Genomic DNA, 20000 nt, shown 5'->3' on the forward strand with positions numbered 1-20000 from the left:
CTTACTCTCCCTCACTCCTTTAGCCTGTATCTATCATCCTCTCTCTTATTCCCCCTCCCTCCTTTAGCCTGTATCTATCATCCTCTCTCTTACTCTCCCTCTCTCCTTTAGCCTGTATCTATCATCCTCTCTCTTACTCTCCCTCCGTCCTTTAGCCTGTATCTATCATCCTCTCTCTTACTCTCCCTCCGTCCTTTAGCCTGTATCTATCATCCTCTCTCTTACTCTCCCTTCGTCCTTTAGCCTGTATCTATCATCCTCTCTCTTACTCTACCTCCGTCCTTTAGCCTGTATCTATCATCCTCTCTCTTACTCTCCCTTCGTCCTTTAGCCTGTATCTATCATCCTCTCTCTTACTCCCCCTTCGTCCTTTAGCCTGTATCTATCATCCTCTCTCTTACTCTACCTCCCTCCTTTAGCCTGTATCTATCATCCTCTCTCTTACTCTCCCTCACTCCTTTAGCCTGTATCTATCATCCTCTCTTTTACTCCCCCTTCGTCCTTTAGCCTGTATCTATCATCCTCTCTCTTACTCTCCCTCACTCCTTTAGCCTGTATCTATCATCCTCTCTCTTACTCCCCCTCCGTCCTTTAGCCTGTATCTATCATCCTCTCTCTTACTCTCCCTTCGTCCTTTAGCCTGTATCTATCATCCTCTCTCTTACTCTCCCTCACTCCTTTAGCCTGTATCTATCATCCTCTCTCTTACTCTCCCTCACTCCTTTAGCCTGTATCTATCATCCTCTCTCTTATTCTCCCTCACTCCTTTAGCCTGTATCTATCATCCTCTCTCTTACTCTCCCTTCGTCCTTTAGCCTGTATCTATCATCCTCTCTCTTACTCTCCCTCCCTCCTTTAGCCTGTATCTATCATCCTCTCTCTCACTCTCCCTCCGTCCTTTAGCCTGTATCTATCATCCTCTCTCTTACTCTCCCTTCGTCCTTTAGCCTGTATCTATCATCCTCTCTCTTACTCTCCCTTCGTCCTTTAGCCTGTATCTATCATCCTCTCTCTTACTCTCCCTTCGTCCTTTAGCCTGTATCTATCATCCTCTCTCTTACTCTCCCTCACTCCTTTAGCCTGTATCTATCATCCTCTCTCTTACTCTCCCTCACTCCTTTAGCCTTTATCTATCATCCTCTCTCTTACTCTCCCTCACTCCTTTAGCCTTTATCTATCATCCTCTCTCTTACTCTCCCTCCCTCCTTTAGACTGTATCTATCACCCTCTCTCTTACTCTCCCATCGTCCTTTAACCTGTATCTATCATCCTCTCTCTTACTCTCCCTTCGTCCTTTAGCCTGTATCTATCATCCTCTCTCTTACTCTCCCTTCGTCCTTTAGCCTGTATCTATCATCCTCTCTCTTACTCTCCCTTCGTCCTTTAGCCTGTATCTATCATCCTCTCTCTTACTCTCCCTTCGTCCTTTAGCCTGTATCTATCATCCTCTCTCTTACTCTCCCTCCCTCCTTTAGCCTGTATCTATCATCCTCTCTCTTACTCTCCCTTCGTCCTTTAGCCTGTATCTATCATCCTCTCTCTTACTCTCCCTTCGTCCTTTAGCCTGTATCTATCATCCTCTCTCTTACTCCCCCTTCGTCCTTTAGCCTGTATCTATCTTCCGCTCTTTTACTCTCCCTTCGTCCTTTAGCCTGTATCTATCATCCTCTCTCTTACTCTCCCTTCGTCCTTTAGCCTGTAACTATCATCCTCTCTCTTACTCTCCCTTCGTCCTTTAGCCTGTAACTATCATCCTCTCTCTTACTCTCCCTTCGTCCTTTAGCCTGTATCTATCATCCTCTCTCTTACTCTCCCTGACTCCTTTAACCAGTACTTACCACCCTCTCTCTTCATCTCTCTCATGTGGACTCAGTTTGATCTAAATACTGATCTTGTAGATGTACAGTGTCAGAAATAATCTGACGGTTCTTGACGCTCTGTCACAGCCTCAGGTCAAGCTGCACGCCCGGCAAATCAGGCGGAACATTCCGCCTTCCTTTCGGGGCAAAGGTCGTCGTTCCCGAAGGCGCATGCACCAAGAGAGAGTTCATCACCTGCAAAGTTGCGGCCCCTGGTCAAAGATGGCAGCACCATCCGTCATTTCCGGGCGAGCACCTGACCAGCGAAATCTTCACATTGACGGGCAATATCAAACTGCAACAGGTCAGTATTTTGTGTTAGTGTACGTAGCGTCGCATCAAAGAATAGTGGAGGTACGATGTCCCGTCAATGGAGTCAGCAGTACTACCTATGCAAATGAAAAATCAAACTTTCTCTATGACTATTCACCATCATTGTCAACGATTTAAAAGAACATAGACATAGAACACTTTAGTTCATACATAGAGAATACTACATGGCTTGCTGTGTCGTACCAGATTTACACGAGCTGTTTTTACATTTAGTCAAGTTTTGACTAAATGTTTTAACGTAGAGGGGGGAATCGAGACGAGGGTCGTGGTGTATGTGCGTGCGTGTGTGTGTGTGTGTGTGTGTGTGTGTGTGTGTGTGTGTGTGTGTCTGTCTGTCTGTGTGTGCAGAGCGATTCAGACTAAACTACTGGACCGATCTTTATGAAATTTGACATGAGAGTTCCTGGGTATGAAATCCCCAGACGTTTTTTTCGTTTTTTTGATAAATGTCTTTTATGACGTCATATCCGGCTTTTCGTGAAAGTTGAGGCGGCACTGTCACGCTCTCATTTTTCAACCAAATTGGTTGAAATTTTGGTCAAGTAATCTTCGACAAAGCCCGGACTTCGGTATTGCATTTCAGCGTGGTGGCTTAAAAATTAATTTATGACTTTGGTCATTAATAATCTGAAAATTGTAAAAAAAAAAAATTTTCTATAAAACGATCCAAATTTACGTTTATCTTATTCTCCATCATTTGCTGATTCCAAAAACATATAAATATGTTATATTCGGATTAAAAACAAGCTCTGAAAATTAAATATATACAAATTATTATCAAAATTAAATTTTCCAAATCAATTTAAAAACACTTTCATCTTATTCCTTGTCGGTTCCTGATTCCAAAAACATATAGATATGATATGTTTGGATTAAAAACACGCTCAGAAAGTTAAAACGAAGAGAGGTACAGAAAAGCGTGCTATCCTTCCCAGCGCAACTACTAGCCCGCTCTTCTTGTCAATTTCACTGCCTATGCCGTGAGCGGTGGACTGACGATGCTACGAGTATACGGTCTTGCTGCGTTGCATTGCGTTCAGTTTCATTCTGTGAGTTCGACAGCTACTTGACTAAATGTTGTATTTTCGCCTTACGCGACTTGTTTAAATATTGAACTGCGAGCGAAAGCGAGCTGTTCACTATTTGAAAAAGCAACGAGTGTTAATCTGGTACGACACAGCAAGCCATGTAGTATTCTGTTTATCCTACATACTGTACTTACGTGTATTTTACGGAAAATGTCTTGCAGACGAGGCAGCTAAATTGAAGACGCTTGTTTTGGAACCTCGATCTCTTCTAAAGCCTCGTGCAATCTATTACGTCAAAGCAAAGAAACGTCACTCTGAAAGTGTGGCGTGATGTGTTAGTTCTAAAGATTCATCGAGGGTAATTAACGAGCGCAATTTTTGTTTCTATAATGACGTTTGTCTCGGTGACTTTGGCATCATAAGCAGTGGAAAAACAGGTCCCAGCCAGACTTGCTTGACATGACCTCATTTGCATGATATACACACGTGTGATTTGAACGATTATTATCTCACGGGTGTCTCTCTCGCGTATGTAGGATAAAACATATTCATACAACTCGCAAAACAAAAACAGACGTCTCAAAGTTATATTCTCTTTGCTGCGTACAAATCCCTCGGTAGGCAAAGTTTGGAACGGTGCGTGCGCAACCCTGCTGATCTCGAGATCGTTCGAAACCTTGTTCGTCGATGCCGTAACTTCTCAATAGACGATTTCTGGAAATAACTCTGTCGGGTTTGCATGGGTCAATAGGAAGAAGTGAGTACCCTTGGTTCTGCTCAGACAAATCTTGACATGTGCTTCCTGTACACGTGTTAGGCCAAAAAAAAAAAATTGTCTGTTTAGGGTAACATGACCAAAAAAAGTAGGGTCGGTAGGTAGGTAATTTTTTTTTTTTTTTTTTTTTTTTTTTTTTTTGTGTGTGTAAATGCTATGTTGGCTGAACATTCACTTCTTATATTTGATGAATACATGTTTCAAAACTAACGTATAAATAAAACAGAGAGAAAGGGAGAGAAAGAAACGCCAAATGTCTCTTTTTAGCATTTTTACCTCTTTTTTTTTCTTTCTTTTTTTTGAAATCAAAAAAAAGTTTTTGGGTCGGCGCCAAATCGATAGGGTCGGTCGGGTTACCCTAAACAAACAATTTTTTTTTTTTGGCCTTAGGAAGAAGTGAGTACCCTTGGTTCTGCTCAGACAAATCTTGACATGTGCTTCCTGTACACGTGTTAGAGAGACACATGCTAGTGACTCGACTGGCCTGTAATGCCACGTGGGAAATTTTCCCCACGAGAGATTATTTCCCACGTGACATGACAGGTCAGTCCATAGCGAGGGGACGTGTACAGGAACCGCGTGTCAACTATTTGTCCGAGGAAATCCAAGGGTACTCACTCTTTTGCAACCCACACAAGCTCGACAGTTATTTCCGAAAATCACCACCACCACAACAAAAGAAGGAACATTGGCGATAGCGATGCTTAAAGGGAGACCTCCGTGGTTTGTTTGAAACTTGAAACGTAGCTAGATCAGGGCCGGACCCAGGGGGGGTTCCAGGGGTTCCGGAACCCCACCCCTGGAAAAAGCATGTACCTTGCTTTGAGTGGGTTTTTTTTCACTAGTTTTAGCACCAAAACAATGCTGCTCTTAACCCTCAAAACAAGGCCCAGAATGCACCAGATTGCACAGATTTCAAAAATTTTCCGGGGGAGCATGCCCCCGGACCCCCCTAGTTCGCTTTGCAGGCGCGCATTTGCCCCCCCAAAAAAGGAGGAACCCCCCCCCCCCCCCCCCCTTACAACTCATTTGGTCCGGCCCTGCTAGATGACAATGCAAGTACGCTTACCTTTTACCTCATTCTGCGTTTATGTCTTTCCAGTGACTCGATCTGGCCTTGATCTTTTAGTGGGCAATAATAGTTTTTAATTCAGTGTCAAGGACTGCGACTGATTTTATTGTCCTGGGAGAGAGAACCGGCACATCGATCACGCCTCAGTTTAAACCTGCTAGTGTATGTGTACAGACAAGACAGAACAAAGTTTAACAGAGTACCATAATCCATTACATTGCTGCTTTGTTCCCTATTTCTCCCTATATTTTTTCCTGTTATTTTACTTTTTTTCTCCGTCTTTCTTTCAGTCTTTCTTATTTCATATTTCTTTCTTTTATTCTATCTTTCCTTCTGTCCTTTGTTTCATTTAGTTGGGTAGTGTTTGCTATGGCTGGTTAGGCCAAAAAAAAAAATTGTCTGTTTCTGGTAACATGGCTAAAAAAAATAGGGTCGGTAGGTCGGGATTTTTTAATTTTTTATTTATTTTTTTTTATTTTTTTTTACCCCAAATGTAGACCAATAAAACTAACTTTAAAAATCGCGCAAAGAGACTGGATTCACTATACATAGAGACAAGACACTCAACACATTTACAAATCGTCAGCGGACTTTCGTTTTCACACGTTTTTGTTGTTCATTTTCTCACCCTGTCCTTTACCACCAAAAAAAAAATTAAAAAATTTTGAGTTTGGAAAAAAAAAGTTTAGGGTCGGCGCCGAAATTTAGGGTCGGTCGGGTGACCAGAAACAGACAAATTTTTTTTTTGGCCTTATTACGATTTTATTTCACCTTTTCATGATTTTATCTCAGCATACAAACTAACTGTCCTTCGGGGTAGAAAAAAACCCCGAGGGATACTGTTCAAACTGCGGAAAGAGGCGAACAAAGAAGTAAATGATGTATTTGAGAGGACGGTAAGGCGAACTGGAAAAACAATAATTAGGAAGTATTTAATCGACTTAGTAACTACCTGTTACAGTCAAAAAGTGTGCCACCCGAGAGACGTCGAAGTGTCAGACGACAGTCGTCGCCAAGCTTTATAAGAAAGGTAACAGGTGCACGTGTGAGAAGAAGAAAATCACAGCAAGAAACTAATCCCACAATGTACAAGTGTTTTGCATGCTGTTACTCAACGCTACGTTGTAGATTATAGCTATGGTGTGCCGCAATAAGAATTGTTTTATGTAGCTGTTGTGGACATTTTTGCACGTATTAGCCGACATTGTGATCAAAGTGCATGATGGGATAGTGATTGCATGGGGCATTTCCTAATATGGATGAAAGACTGCGGGGAACGATCGGGGTTCTGGGAAGGATGGGTAGGCCAACTCAAAAGGAGATAAAACAAGTCGCGTAAGGCGAAAATACAACATTTAGTCAAGTAGCTGTCGAACTCACAGAATGAAACTGAACGCAATGCAACGCAGCAAGACCGTATACTCGTAGCATCGTCAGTCCACCGCTCATGGCAAAGGCAGTGAAATTGACAAGAAGAGCGGGGTAGTACTTGCGCTGAGAAGGATAGCACGCTTTTCTGTACCACTCTTCGTTTTAACTTTCTGAGCGTGTTTATAATCCAAACATATCATATCTATATGTTTTTGGAATCAGGAACCGACAAGGAATAAGATGAAAGTGTTTTTAAATTGATTTAGACAATTTAATTTTGATAATAATTTTTATATTTTTAATTTTCAGAGCTTGTTTTTAATCCAAATATAACATATGTATATGTTTTTGGAATCAGAAAATGATGGGGAATAAGATAAACGTAAATTTGGATCGTTTTTTAAAAAAACTTTTTTTACAATTTTCAGATTTTTAATGACCAAAGTCATAAATTAATTTTTAAGCCACCAAGCTGAAATGCAATACCGAAGTCCGGGCTTTGTCGAAGATTACTTGACCAAAATTTCAACCAATTTGGTCGAAAAATGAGAGCGTGACAGTGCCGCCTCAACTTTCACGAAAAGCCGGATATGACGTCATAAAAGACATTTATCAAAAAAATGAAAAAAACGTCTGGGGATTTCATACCCAGGAACTCTCATGTCAAATTTCATAAAGATCGGTCCAGTAGTTTAGTCTGAATCGCTCTACACACACACAGAGACACACAGACACACATACACCACGACCCTCGTCTCGATTCCGCCCTCTACGTTAAGACATTTTAGTCAAAACTTGACTAAATGTAATGAGTGAAGAAGCTGTGTCTTGAAAGTTTGTTTTTTGTGTTTCTTATCTTCTGGATATGTTCATTATTGTTTGGCATTATTGATTGCGTTGTCATTATTCATTTCATTGTTTCAGTTTAATACTTTGGTTGGTATACCCAAAGAGTCGCATGTACGGTAGCTCAAGTAATTGATTGTACACAAAGATACGAAAGTATCATCCTTTGAGTGGTTAAGATGCATTATGTTGGTGCTCGTAATAAGATTCATTAACATGTTGTTGTTGTTGTTGTTGTTGTTGTTGTCACCAACTTTTTGTTAACTTGGATCTAATAATATGCTTGCTGTCTTTTAATGATTCGTATGTTTACATGCTATACGGTATCATCTGTAAAGTAATGTAATTGTAATGGTTTACCTTTGTACACGGCATGTTATGTATCAGTGTATTTTTGAATGCAAGGAGCTTAATTTCATACACATATTTGTGCATGGTAGCTTAGGATTTGCTGTGATTTTAATAGTAATACGGGCTTTTATGGATAGCACTGTAGAATTAGTTTTTTTTTACATTTAGTCAAGTTTTGACTAAATGTTTTAACATAGAGGGGGAATCGAGACGAGGGTCGTGGTGTATGTGTGTGTGTGTGTGTGTGTGTGTGTATGTGTGTGTCTGTCTGTCTGTGCGTGTGTGTGTGTAGAGCGATTCAGACCAAACTACTGGACATGAGAGTTCCTGGGAATGATATACCCGGACGTTTTATTATTTTTTTCGATAAATACGTTTGATGACGTCATATCCGGCTTTTTGTAAAAGTTGAGGCGGCACTAGCACTGTCACACCCTCATTTTTCAATCAAATTGATTGAAATTTTTGTAAAGCAATCTTCGACGAAGGCCGGACTTCGGTATTGCATTTCAGCTTGGTGGCTTAAAAATTAATTTATGACTTTGGTCATTAAAAATCTGAAAATTGTAATAAAGTTTTTTTAATATAAAACGATCCAAATTTACGTTCATCTTATTCTACATCATTTCCTGATTCCAAAAACATATAAATATGTTATATTTGGATTAAAAACAAGTTCTGAAAATTAAAAATATAAAAATTATGATCAAAATTAAATTTCCGAAATCGATTTAAAAACAATTTCATCTTACTCCTTGTCGGTTCCTTATTCCAAAAACATATAGATATGATATGTTTGGATTAAAAACACGCTCAGAAAGTTAAAACGAAAAGAGGTATAGAAAAGCGTGCTATGCAGCACAGCGAAACCACTACCGCGCTGAACAGGCTCGTCAGTTTCACTCCGTCATGCACAAGCGGCGGACTACGGTCATTGTGAAAAAATGCAGTGCGTTCAGTTTCATTCTGTGAGTTCCACAGCTTGACTAAATGTAGTAATTTCGCCTTACGCGACTTGTTTAATTTGTATATAGAATCATTCCCAAAGGTGTGTGTGTGTGTATGTGTGTGTGTGTGTGTGTGTGTGTGTGTGTGTGTGTGTGTGTGTGTGTGTGTGTGTGTGCGCGCGCGTGCGTGCGTGTGTAGGTGCGTGCGAGTGTGTGTGTGTGCGTGTGTGTGTAGGTGCATGCGTGCGTGCGTGCGTGCGTTCGTGTGTGTGTGTGTGTATGCGTGTGTGTGTGTACATAAGAGTGCAAGCATGCATTAGAGTGTGTGAAATTAGCTAAGAGTCTTGCCTGGCTTTCTCTTCATGCATGTCAACTTTTACCGACAGGAACAACGTACTTTAAAGAATTGCAAATTTGAGAACCAGTGATTGATAGACCTCACCACATAGCAGGCAAGTAGTGCAAAATGGACACCGAGGAGAGGATTCGGGCATTGCCATTTGCCCCTGATTTCAGGAAAAAGCACATGATTGATAATACAGATTTTGGAAGTGAACTGCACTAGATAAGAAAGAGTTAACTGTCAATAAGAAAGAGTTAACTGTCAATAAGAAAGAGTTAACTGTCAATAAGAAAGAGTTAACTGTCAAACAGTTGCCTTCTCCCTTGCGAAACTCTACCCCTCAAATTCCCCCAAAAGACCCATCCTTAGAACGACCGATTTTACGGGACATTTTTTAGGTCGTCAGTGGAAGATTTTGGGTCTTATTTCTCACACACCCATTCACTTTCCGATCACTAAAGTTAATCTTCCACCACAGCTCTCTCCGGGCTTTTTATACATGTGACTCCAACAAGCTTTAACTCGGACACGTCCCGAAAATGTATATCCTGGCTGTTTTCTTTGCAAACTTGTTGTTGCTGTAGAATTGATTTCATAACGGACACCCATGTCAGCCTAAGAGAGGAACTCAGAAATTGAATTCTGACTCTGCTGTTGATTTTAAGTATTAGTCTAAGTCTTCTTCTTCTTCTTGGCGTTCGCAGAGGTTACACGATCAGTCCAGCACTGGTGCATATTAGTCTAAGTGGATTGATACTCTAACCCTAAGTAAAAGCTTTGAGACATATGTGGGGGTTGACACGATTGTTCCCACGACGGGCGCTGTGGCGGGGTGGTAAGACGTCGGCCTCTTAATCGGAAGGTCGAGGGTTCGAATCCCGGCCGCGGTGGGTTAAGTGTGGAGATTTTTTCGATCTCCCAGGTCAACTTATGTGCAGACCTGCCAGTGGCTTATCCCCCTTCGTGTGTACACGCAAGCACAAGACCAAGTGCGCACGAAAAAGATCCTGTAATCCATGTCAGAGTTCGGTGGGTTATAGAAACACTAAAATACCCAGCATGCTTCCTTCGAAAGCGGCGTATGGCTGCCTAAATGGCGGGGTAAAAACGGTCATACTGTACACGTAAAATTCCACTCGTGCAAAAACACGAGTGTACGGGGGAGTTTCAGCCCACGAACGCAGAAGAAGAAGAAGAAGATTGTTCCCATAAGATAATTCATATTTTTTAAGTTGGAGTATCACAATACGCAAAATTGACATCAAGCGAATTTCTCAGGGATGAACACGAAGAGTTTACAGCCGTTTCACAGCATTTCCACCCCCACCCCCCACCCCCGTACATTTTACGCGTTTTGCCCCTGATTTTACCCTTTCGCCTCCAAAATGATAACCATTTCATCCCAATGTTTGTTCCTCTTCGCCCCAGCACCATTTAGCCTGATTGTGGTTGGATTTCTGGTCCAATCAATTAATCCATAAATCCTAACCCACAGACTCTACCGGCGTGAGCCCCAGTCTTGAGAAGACAATGATGGAACATTACAATAGCGTACGTGTTGTGGTCACACCTTGCAGAGGACCATCTTGTTGATCCTGCCCTACAGTCCGCCCACAGACAAGTTCCTGGAGCTCAACGTCAAGGGCATCTGGAAGGACGAGGTGACCTGGACGGACGTCGGCTTCATGCTAAAGGTCTGTTTCTAAAGCGTTATTTAATAGTGCTAATTGATAGTGCTAATTGATAGTGCTTCCTCCGAAAGCGGCGTATGGCTGCCTAAATGGCGGGGTATAAAACGGTCATACACGTAAAAATCCACTCGTGCAAAAAAACCGAGTGTACGTGGGAGTGTCAGCCCACGAACGCAGAAGAAGAAGAAGAAGATAGTGCTAATTGAAAGTGCGAATTGAAAGTGCTAATTGATAGTGCTAATTGATAGTGCTAATTGATAGTGCTAATTGATAGTGCTAATTGATAGTGCTAATTGATAGTGCTAATTGAAAGTGGGGGGGGGGGGGCGCTGGGGGTAGAGGTGCATTGATGTCAGCTTTGTACTGATAGTGTCTGTTTCTAAAGCATCGTTTGAATGCGTGGCGACTTGGCCAAAGAGGGTGGCAACTGTGGGATGAGAGGAGGCGGGGTAAGACGAGGTGTACTGACGTCGGCTTTATACCAAAGGTCTGTTTCTCAAACACTCTGTCTTAGACCTAATGCGTGAAGGGAACGTCAGACACTAAGGTGGGGGTAGTGGTGTACTGACGTCGGCTTCATACCAAAGGTCTGTTTCTCAAACACTCTGTCTTAGACCGAATGCGTGAAGGGAACGTCAGACACTAAGGTGGGGGTAGTGGTGTACTGACGTCGGCTACATACCAAAGGTCTGTTTCTTAAACACTCTGTCTTAGACCTAATGCGTGAAGGGAACGTCAGACACTAAGGTGGGGGTAGTGGTGTTCTGACGTCGGCTTCATACCAATAGTCTGTTTCTCAAACACTCTGTCTTAGACCTAATGCGTGAAGGGAACGTCAGACACTAAGGTATGGGGGTGGGGGTAGTGGTGTTCTGACGTCGGCTTCATACCAATAGTCTGTTTCTCAAACACTCTGTCTTAGACCTAATGCGTGAAGGGAACGTCAGACACTAAGGTATGGGGGTGGGGGTAGTGATGTTCTGACGTCGGCTTCATACCAATAGTCTGTTTCTCAAACACTCTGTCTTAGACCGAATGCGTGAAGGGAACGTCAGACACTAAGGTGGGGGTAGTGGTGTACTTACGTCGGCTTCATACCAAAGGTCTGTTTCTCAAACACTCTGTCTTAGACCTAATGCGTGAAGGGAACGTCAGACACTAAGGTGGGGGTAGTGGTGTACTGACGTCGGCTTCATACCAAAGGTCTGTTTCTCAAACACTCTGTCTTAGACCTAATGCGTGAAGGGAACGTCAGACACTAAGGTGGGGGTAGTGGTGTACTGACGTCGGCTTCATACCAAAGGTCTGTTTCTCAAACACTCTGTCTTAGACCGAATGCGTGAAGGGAACGTCAGACACTAAGGTATGGGGGTGGGGGTAGTGGTGTTCTGACGTCGGCTTCATACCAATAGTCTGTTTCTCAAACACTCTGTCTTAGACCTAATGCGTGAAGGGAACGTCAGACACTAAGGTATGGGGGTGGGGTAGTGGTGTTCTGACGTCGGCTTCATACCAATAGTCTGTTTCTCAAACACTCTGTCTTAGACCGAATGCGTGAAGGGAACGTCAGACACTAAGGTGGGGGTAGTGGTGTACTGACGTCGGCTTCATACCAAAGGTCTGTTTCACAAACACTCTGTCTTAGACCTAATGCGTGAAGGGAACGTCAGACACTAAGGTGGGGGTAGTGGTGTACTGACGTCGGCTTCATACCAAAGGTCTGTTTCTCAAACACTCTGTCTTAGACCTAATGCGTGAAGGGAACGTCAGACACTAAGGTGGGGGTAGTGGTGTACTGACGTCGGCTACATACCAAAGGTCTGTTTCTCAAACACTCTGTCTTAGACCTAATGCGTGAAGGGAACGTCAGACACTAAGGTGGGGGTAGTGGTGTACTGACGTCGGCTTCATACCAAAGGTCTGTTTCTCAAACACTCTGTCTTAGACCGAATGCGTGAAGGGAACGTCAGACACTAAGGTATGGGGGTGGGGGTAGTGGTGTTCTGACGTCGGCTTCATACCAATAGTCTGTTTCTCAAACACTCTGTCTTAGACCTAATGCGTGAAGGGAACGTCAGACACTAAGGTATGGGGGTGGGGGTAGTGGTGTTCTGACGTCGGCTTCATACCAATAGTCTGTTTCTGAAAATGTGGGAGAAAAGAAAAAAGAGAATGAGGAAGAAGACTGGAAGAAAACGCAAAGTATAGTTTATGGAAATAAGGAGGGAATGCAGTGCAGTTCTCAGGCTTTGGTCAATGATGTATACTGTTTGGATCTGACGCATTTTTCTGACCTCTGGACGGTACACCATCCGATAAGTTTGTCACGTGGGAGGTCTTCTGACCATCAGACTTCCTACGAAGCGGACGAAGTGTGAACCTATACATTCTTTTAATCCAGGTCCTTCTTCTCTTCTTTTTCTTCTTCGTTCATGGGCTGTAACTCCCTAGTTCACTCTTTTTTTTCAGTCACGAGTGGATGTTTACGTGTATGACCGTTTTCACCCCGCTATTCAGGCAACCATACGCCGATATCGGGGGAAGCATGCTGCCTGACTATTTTAGTGTTTCTATAACCCACCGAACTCTGACATGGATTACATGATCTTTTCCGTGCGTAATTGGTAGTGTGCTTGTGTGTACACATGAAAGGTATGGCACTAGCAGGTCTGCACATAAGTTGACCTGGGAGATTGGAAACATGTCCACCCTTATCCCACCAGGCGGCCGTGTCCGAGATTTGAACTCACGACCTTCCGATTAGGAGGCCGATGTCTTATCCACTACGCCACTGCGCCCGTCATCCAGGTTCAACTGACCTACTGCCCTTGGGAGTTTGGGAATAACATTGGGAAGGGTCTGCTGCCCTTTGTAAAATGGTGATCACAAGTTTCCAAATCAGGCAAGGTGGGAGAGTAATGACTTCCGGTTGCTGTGTACTTAAGAAAAGTACCAGTGAAAATCATTCGCTCAAAAGCTCATTACGTTGTTTATTGCTTACCAAATCAACAGCGCATTATTGATTTTATGCGAATTTTCAGCCCTTGGTCAATTTTCAAGATCCGGTATGTTCTGCATGGTTATGTTGAGTTGGATACATGTAGGTACAGTGTACAGACAAGCAAAACAAGTATGCTTGATCAGAGTGTTTGAGGAAGAAACATCATATTAGATATTTTAACATTAATTAAAAGCTGGGATCGAGCAAGCTGTCAGTAGACACACCGATAAGAATCATCTATGTCGAAAGAGGTCACAAAACACATTTTTTTAAGTTAAATATTGTAATCAGTGAAAATGGTCTCATGCGTACACTTATTCGTCAGATTCATTCATGCACAAGCATTTTATATTTTATATTTAGTTATTCAACAATGTTTTTGTTTTTGTTTGTAAACCATTTGAAAAATGATTCATTATCTGATTGCTAATGGATTTGCATGTGTGATGTTTTTTTAAAGAATGAAATTGTGTTGAACTGATTTTGTTCCTGCATGAGCATGAGACAGTGTTTTGATTTACAAGTAGATTATTTTCTGTTAGTTCAACTCTGTTGTATTATTTCATTGATAGATATTGTTGCATTTGACCGAACGAGGATCAGTCTCCTTTTCAATGCAATCAAGCATACTAATATTTTGAAAAAGCTGTGTGTGCTTGCGTGTGCGTGTGTGTGTGTGTGTGTGTGTGTGTGTGTGTGTGTGTGTGTGCGTGTGTGTGTGTGTGTGTGTGTGTGCGTGCGTGCGTGCTTGTGTGCGTTCATGCATGCGTGCGGGCGTCATCAAGAATACCATTATTTAAAATAGTTGTGTATTTATGCGTGCGTGCGTGTGTGTGCGTGTGAGTGTGTGTGTGCGTGCGTGTGTGTGCATGTGTGTGTGTGTGTGTGTGTGTGTGCGTGCGTGCGTGCTTGTGTGCGTTCATGCATGCGTGCGGGCGTCATCAAGAATACCATTATTTAAAATAGTTGTGTATTTATGCGTGCGTGCGTGTGTGTGTGTGTGCGTGTGAGTGTGTGTGTGCGTGCGTGTGTGTGCATGTGTGTGTGTGCGTGTGTGTGTGTGTGTGTGTGTGTGTGTGTGTGCGTGTGTGTGTGTGTGTGTTTTTTTTGCATGGAAGGGAGGGTGGGGGGGGTGAAAAAGTATGACTCTCCATTGTCAATCTTCTCTATCTCAACAGGACGCCGCCCCAACGCCCTGTGTTGAGCTAGAGCTTGACCGTCTCGGGACATTCGTCGTGACCTTCAAACACAAGACTGACCCGTACGTGATGACCCCCAACGGCGGACTCTACCACTCCCGGCTTAACAGGAACCTTACTATCCGATTCCCCAAGAAAGCTGTGGACACGCCCATTACCTTCGACATGAAGGTGAGTGGCTGTGAGACCGTGCGCCTTTAACACGTTTGGTATGCAGAATCGCTTTAATAGACACATTCGGAAAATAAATATGTCGGGTTTGTAGCGGTTGTAGAAGAGTGAATACCCTTGCTTTTAACTCGGACAAACATTGGAGGGGCCAATCACTAGCGAGGGGTGTGACAGAAACTCGTGGACAAGAGCACGTATTTCCGACACACCCCCGGCTAGTAATTGGCTCCTCCAAAATTTATCACAGGAAACGCAAGAGAATTCACCCATGCTAAACCGACGGAGTTATTTCCGAAACTCGTCTATTGTGATGAAATGAGCTGTGTCCACAATGTGCGTTTGTTGCCGGCTGTGTGCGGCAAGTTCTTAAAGACGGACGACAACTTTTTATTCGATCCACACTCTGAATGCGATTTGGGCAGTCGTGAAGAAACTTAACTGAGAAGTGAATTTCGCCGCGTGGTTTAGATTTGTACTTTAATGGACAGAATGCCAGAAGTGAGTGTGGCGGATGGGAAAGGGGGGGGGGGGGTGGGGGAAGGAATGTGGGAGAGGTGGAGAAGGCGGGGAATATTGAAAGCGGGGACACACAGCTAGACTTGGTTGCTCCGTCACCTTCGATGAAAAGTCAACCTTACATTTTGAACAGAAGTTTAATCAAGTATTGGAGTGTTTTTGCATTAACACAATTTTTTGTTTTACTGTAAGCCTTAAAAAAACAATATTTTTATTTAATAAAACTTCACGAACAAACTTACTCCTCAATAAGCTCCTTTTATAAACTCAAATTCCTCTAACTTCTTCCGTTGCAGATTATTTCTATTCCAGAGGACAGATTAACCTTCTCACGAGAGTACTTCGCCAAGGACTGTGGCGACTTGCTAATGGTGACAGAATTCATCGACCTCGCTCCCGACGTGGAATGCGACTTCCGACGATTCGCCACCATTAAACTTCCGCTTCCGGCGGGGGTGGAGGTGGAGGGGGACACGGCCGATGACATCGTGGTGCTTCACAAGGTTCCCGGTGGCTCATGGGAATGGGTGGAGTCCAGGTACAAGTTTACTCGGCAGAGTGTCACCTTTGATGTCAAGAATCCTTCCAAGTGAGTAGCTTTTACTGTTACATTTTTGACAAAAAATACAGTATGTTAAATGTGTACATTAAATTCAGAATGTTGTCCATCACTTCACAATGTTGGATCTAAGAGCGCACTAATAACTTTCACGTGTTGTATACAAGATTCCACGGCTTTGTAAAACAAACAAAAAAGAATAAGAAATTAACCACTGTTTAAACCAAATTTGTTCGGTAACGGTATTGGATATCAATAGGCGGCCAGGGGGGGGGGGGGTGGTGACTTTGGGGCGAAGCCACAGATGTGATTAATTTGAAATCGGGAGGTTGGGGGGGGGGGGGGGGGAGGGACGGGACGGATAGAAAAATTCTCCATTGCATACATACTTTGACGTGTGTTCCTAAACACATCCCAACAAGCGAGGAGGAGATGGGTGTTTTTTTAGTTGTTTTTATATTTAGTCAAGTTTTGTTTTCTTTTTGCTTTTTTCTTAGCCAGAAATGTTGCCCTAAAACAATCCATGAAAACGGACGAGGAATAATTAGCCTAATGTTCATTAAAGGCACAGTAAGCCTCCCGTAAACCATCACAGAGCTCCCCGAGCGTCTACATACAGTACAAGCATACTTCCATTTGAACGCTCACCGAACGGGAACATCCTGGCTGCTTTCTGTCGAGCGTGAGAAATGTTCAAAGAATTTATTTTCGTGGACTTGCTCCTCTACAACAATGGCGCCTCGTTTTGGTGCTGGACGGCTGTTATGAATATTCAATACCGGAAATCACGCCCGGACAGTAAGCCTCCCGTAAACCATCACAGATACTGTCAGGCTTTTACACACAGTACTGTACAAACACCCTTCCATTTGAACGCTCACCAAACGGGAACATCCTAGGTGCCCTACGTAAAGAGCGAGCCATTTTTAAAGAATTAATTTTTCAGATTGTCTCGAACACTTTTTGGACCCATCCTGAACTCAGGTCAAAAATGAGTTACTTCCCTTCGGGTCTCATTTTATCGATGTAAACTGGCGATAGCCGTGGATCGATGATTATCAAAATGTTTTGGGCCCGTGGTGCGTTTTTGCGCTAGACCTAACCTTTAAAATCTAAATAATAAATTGACAGCTTGTTACACAAGCATTCTTTAATCATAAAAGAATTCTTTTTTCATCAAGACAAGATCAGTACAATTCGAAGTTGTGAAAGTTTGAAAAAAGAAAAGTCCGGAAGCAGGGTCACACAAGGGTCGTAGCAGACGACGGTTTATGCATATCGCCGTTCCTCTCAACAGTCAAAAGCCATCGCTAGAGTTCTTGTGAACCACAGCCGTTTGTTTCGTGCATAAAAACGTGCTATTGTAGATAAGCTCACATCGAGTCGCATTCAAATGACAAACTGACGACTACATTGTGAAAAAGGGAAACTGGATCACACGGGTTAACGATGGCTCAGGGGTAAGATAAACCACGCAAAAATAAATTCTTTGAAAATTGTTCGCTCTTTACGGAGGGCACCTAGGATGTTCTCAATCGGTGAGTGTTTAAATGAAAGGGTGTTTGTACTGTGTGTAAAATCCTGACCGTATCTGTGATGGTTTACGGGAGGCTTACTGTGCCTTTAACGGTCACTCATGTGGAACATTGGTTAAATGTCACAGACGACGTCTATGTTGATTGTTTTTCTTCACTCTTCATATCATTATCTGCGGTCAACGTACTGTCATACATCTGATGGATTGTGGGGGTTATATATCCATCCGACGATTCGGCAGACGGTTCCAGGTCATCCGCGAAATGTTTTAATCGCCGCCATTGCTTTGTGTTGCGGGTGCAGGTTCTGTGTGGTCAAGTCCAAGCCAGACCGCCACAAAAAGATGCAGGACGCGGTGAGGGTGCTCGAACAGCGCATGGGCAAAGAGAAAGGGGAGATATGCCTCTTCGTGTCAATCAAGCCCAAGTCATGGATGGCCGTTCTTGAGGTCTATCCCGAAGACCAATCAGAAGAAAAAATAAACACTCGACGGCAGCAAGGTTTTGAGGTGAGAAGCAGGTTTAAAATAAAATGCTGCTTTCAATTTAAAGTAGATTGTAAGACATCAAATGCGTTGTTATGTCCGTGACATGAACTTCCATGGAAAGAATAATTTTCACAGTAAGTTGTCATGTAAGCATGTTGATACATGGTATGACTTCTTCTTCTGCGTTCGTGGGCTGAAACTCCCACGTACACTCGTGTTTTAGCACGAGTGGAATTTTACGTGTATGACCGTTTTTACCCCGCCATTTAGGCAGCCATACGCCGCTTTCGGAGGAAGCATGCTGGGTATTTTCGTGTTTCTATAACCCACCGAACTCTGACATGGATTACAGGATCTTTTCCGTGCGCACTTGGTCTTGTGCTTGCGTGTACACACGAAGGGGGATAAGCCTCTAGCAGGTCTGCACATAAGTTGACCTGGGAGATCGGAAAAATCTCCACACTTAACCCACCAGGCGGCCGCGGCCGGGATTCGAACCCTCGACCTTCCGATTAAGAGACCGACGTCGATTACCACCCCGCCACAGCGCCCGTCTATGCGTTCGACTGAGTGGTTGTCCGTCGTTTGTCAAAAGCCTAGATGGATTGGAGAGGACTTGCACTTTGCCAGAGATGTGTAATTTTTGGAAGAAAGTCTCTGCATGATTTTCAGTTGTTTCTTTCGGATTTTGATCTTTTTAGAAAAAAAAGGCTTTGTTTTTGACAAATTGTAAGACAGTGTTATTGCATATATTTGTAAATACAAATATTGACACAAGGAATAACCGAGGATATTGAAACCTTTTCTTCTCTCCCAAATTCTTTTTCTGAAATTAGAGGGGGATAGAGAGATGGGGGGGGGGGGTTAACAGACAGACAGAGAAAGAGCGAGAAAGCGGTAGAGAGAGACAGTTAACAGAGAGAGAGAGAGAGAGGGATGGAGGGTGGTTTTTATTTCATGGTTGGTTGGTTTTAGTTCTTAATGCACTGTTTTTGACAATAGTTTTCATTCGGTAAAAGGCAAATTCAATTACCGCTCTCTCTCTCTCTCTCTCTCTCTCTCTCTCTCTCTCTCTCTCTCTCTCTCTCTCTCTCTCTCTCTCTCTCTCTCTCTCTCTCTCTCTCTTCATTACACACACACACACACACACACACACACACACACACACACACACACACACAAACGCATACGTACACACGGTATCGTACACACAAACTCACACACAGAAAAACATCCGTGTATGTATATACGGTATCATGCGAGAGAGAGTGAGAGAGGGAGAGAGAGAGGGGGGAGGGGGAAAGAGCGAGCGAGAAAGAAAGAGCGAGAGAAGACAGATGGAGAGAGAGAGGGGGAGGGGAGCGGGAGAGACAAGGAGAGAGCGATTTAAAAGAGGTAGAGAGCTAGAGAAAGAGCGATTGAGAGGTGCAGAGAGAGACGAGAGAGAGAGAGAGAGAGAGAGAGAGAGAGAGAGAGAGAGAGAGAGAGAGAGAGAGAGAGAGAGAGAGAGAAAGAAAGAGAGAGAGAGAGAACTCACAATGGTTTATTATACTAAGGCCACAGACTCATATAGTGACAAACCACGGGGGATGGGGGAAGAACAAAATCAAAAAACAAAACAAAAAAACACCAACAACAACCATGAAATAAATACGTGGTGAAAAAAACAAGAGAGAGAGAGAGAGAGAGAGACAGAGACAGAGCGACAGAGACAGAGAGAGAGAGAGAGAGAGTCAGAGACAGACAGACATACAGATCCGACAGACAACCATGCAGACAATATATATATACACACTCATACGCACACACAAAGGGAAGTCGCCGTTTGAACATGTAGTATAGTGCTATCGACATGTGGCGTTATCGACACGTAGGGCTACAGTACATTGGTTTTTCAAAATTAGTTATATCGACA

The 20000-nt window shown here is 43.2% G+C and overlaps 1 protein-coding gene across 3 annotated transcripts in view; it reads left to right on the forward strand.

Annotated features, from left to right (window-relative positions):
- The window catches only part of LOC138972697 (uncharacterized), a 90196-nt gene that overhangs the window by 60084 nt on the left and 10112 nt on the right, over window positions 1-20000 (forward strand). Inside the window, exons 5-11 of one of the 3 annotated variants that reach the window (XM_070345353.1) lie at window positions 1947-2163; window positions 6029-6097; window positions 10503-10619; window positions 13658-13681; window positions 14796-14987; window positions 15800-16092; window positions 17902-18106. In XM_070345353.1, the coding sequence (XP_070201454.1) occupies window positions 1947-2163; window positions 6029-6097; window positions 10503-10619; window positions 13658-13681; window positions 14796-14987; window positions 15800-16092; window positions 17902-18106 (1117 nt within the window). The remainder of the gene's footprint in view (window positions 1-1946; window positions 2164-6028; window positions 6098-10502; window positions 10620-13657; window positions 13682-14795; window positions 14988-15799; window positions 16093-17901; window positions 18107-20000) is intronic. The other 2 variants (XM_070345354.1, XM_070345355.1) reach the window with 2 other exon arrangements.

This window comes from Littorina saxatilis, linkage group LG8, assembly GCF_037325665.1.
Source record: "Littorina saxatilis isolate snail1 linkage group LG8, US_GU_Lsax_2.0, whole genome shotgun sequence".
NCBI lineage: Eukaryota > Metazoa > Mollusca > Gastropoda > Littorinimorpha > Littorinidae > Littorina > Littorina saxatilis.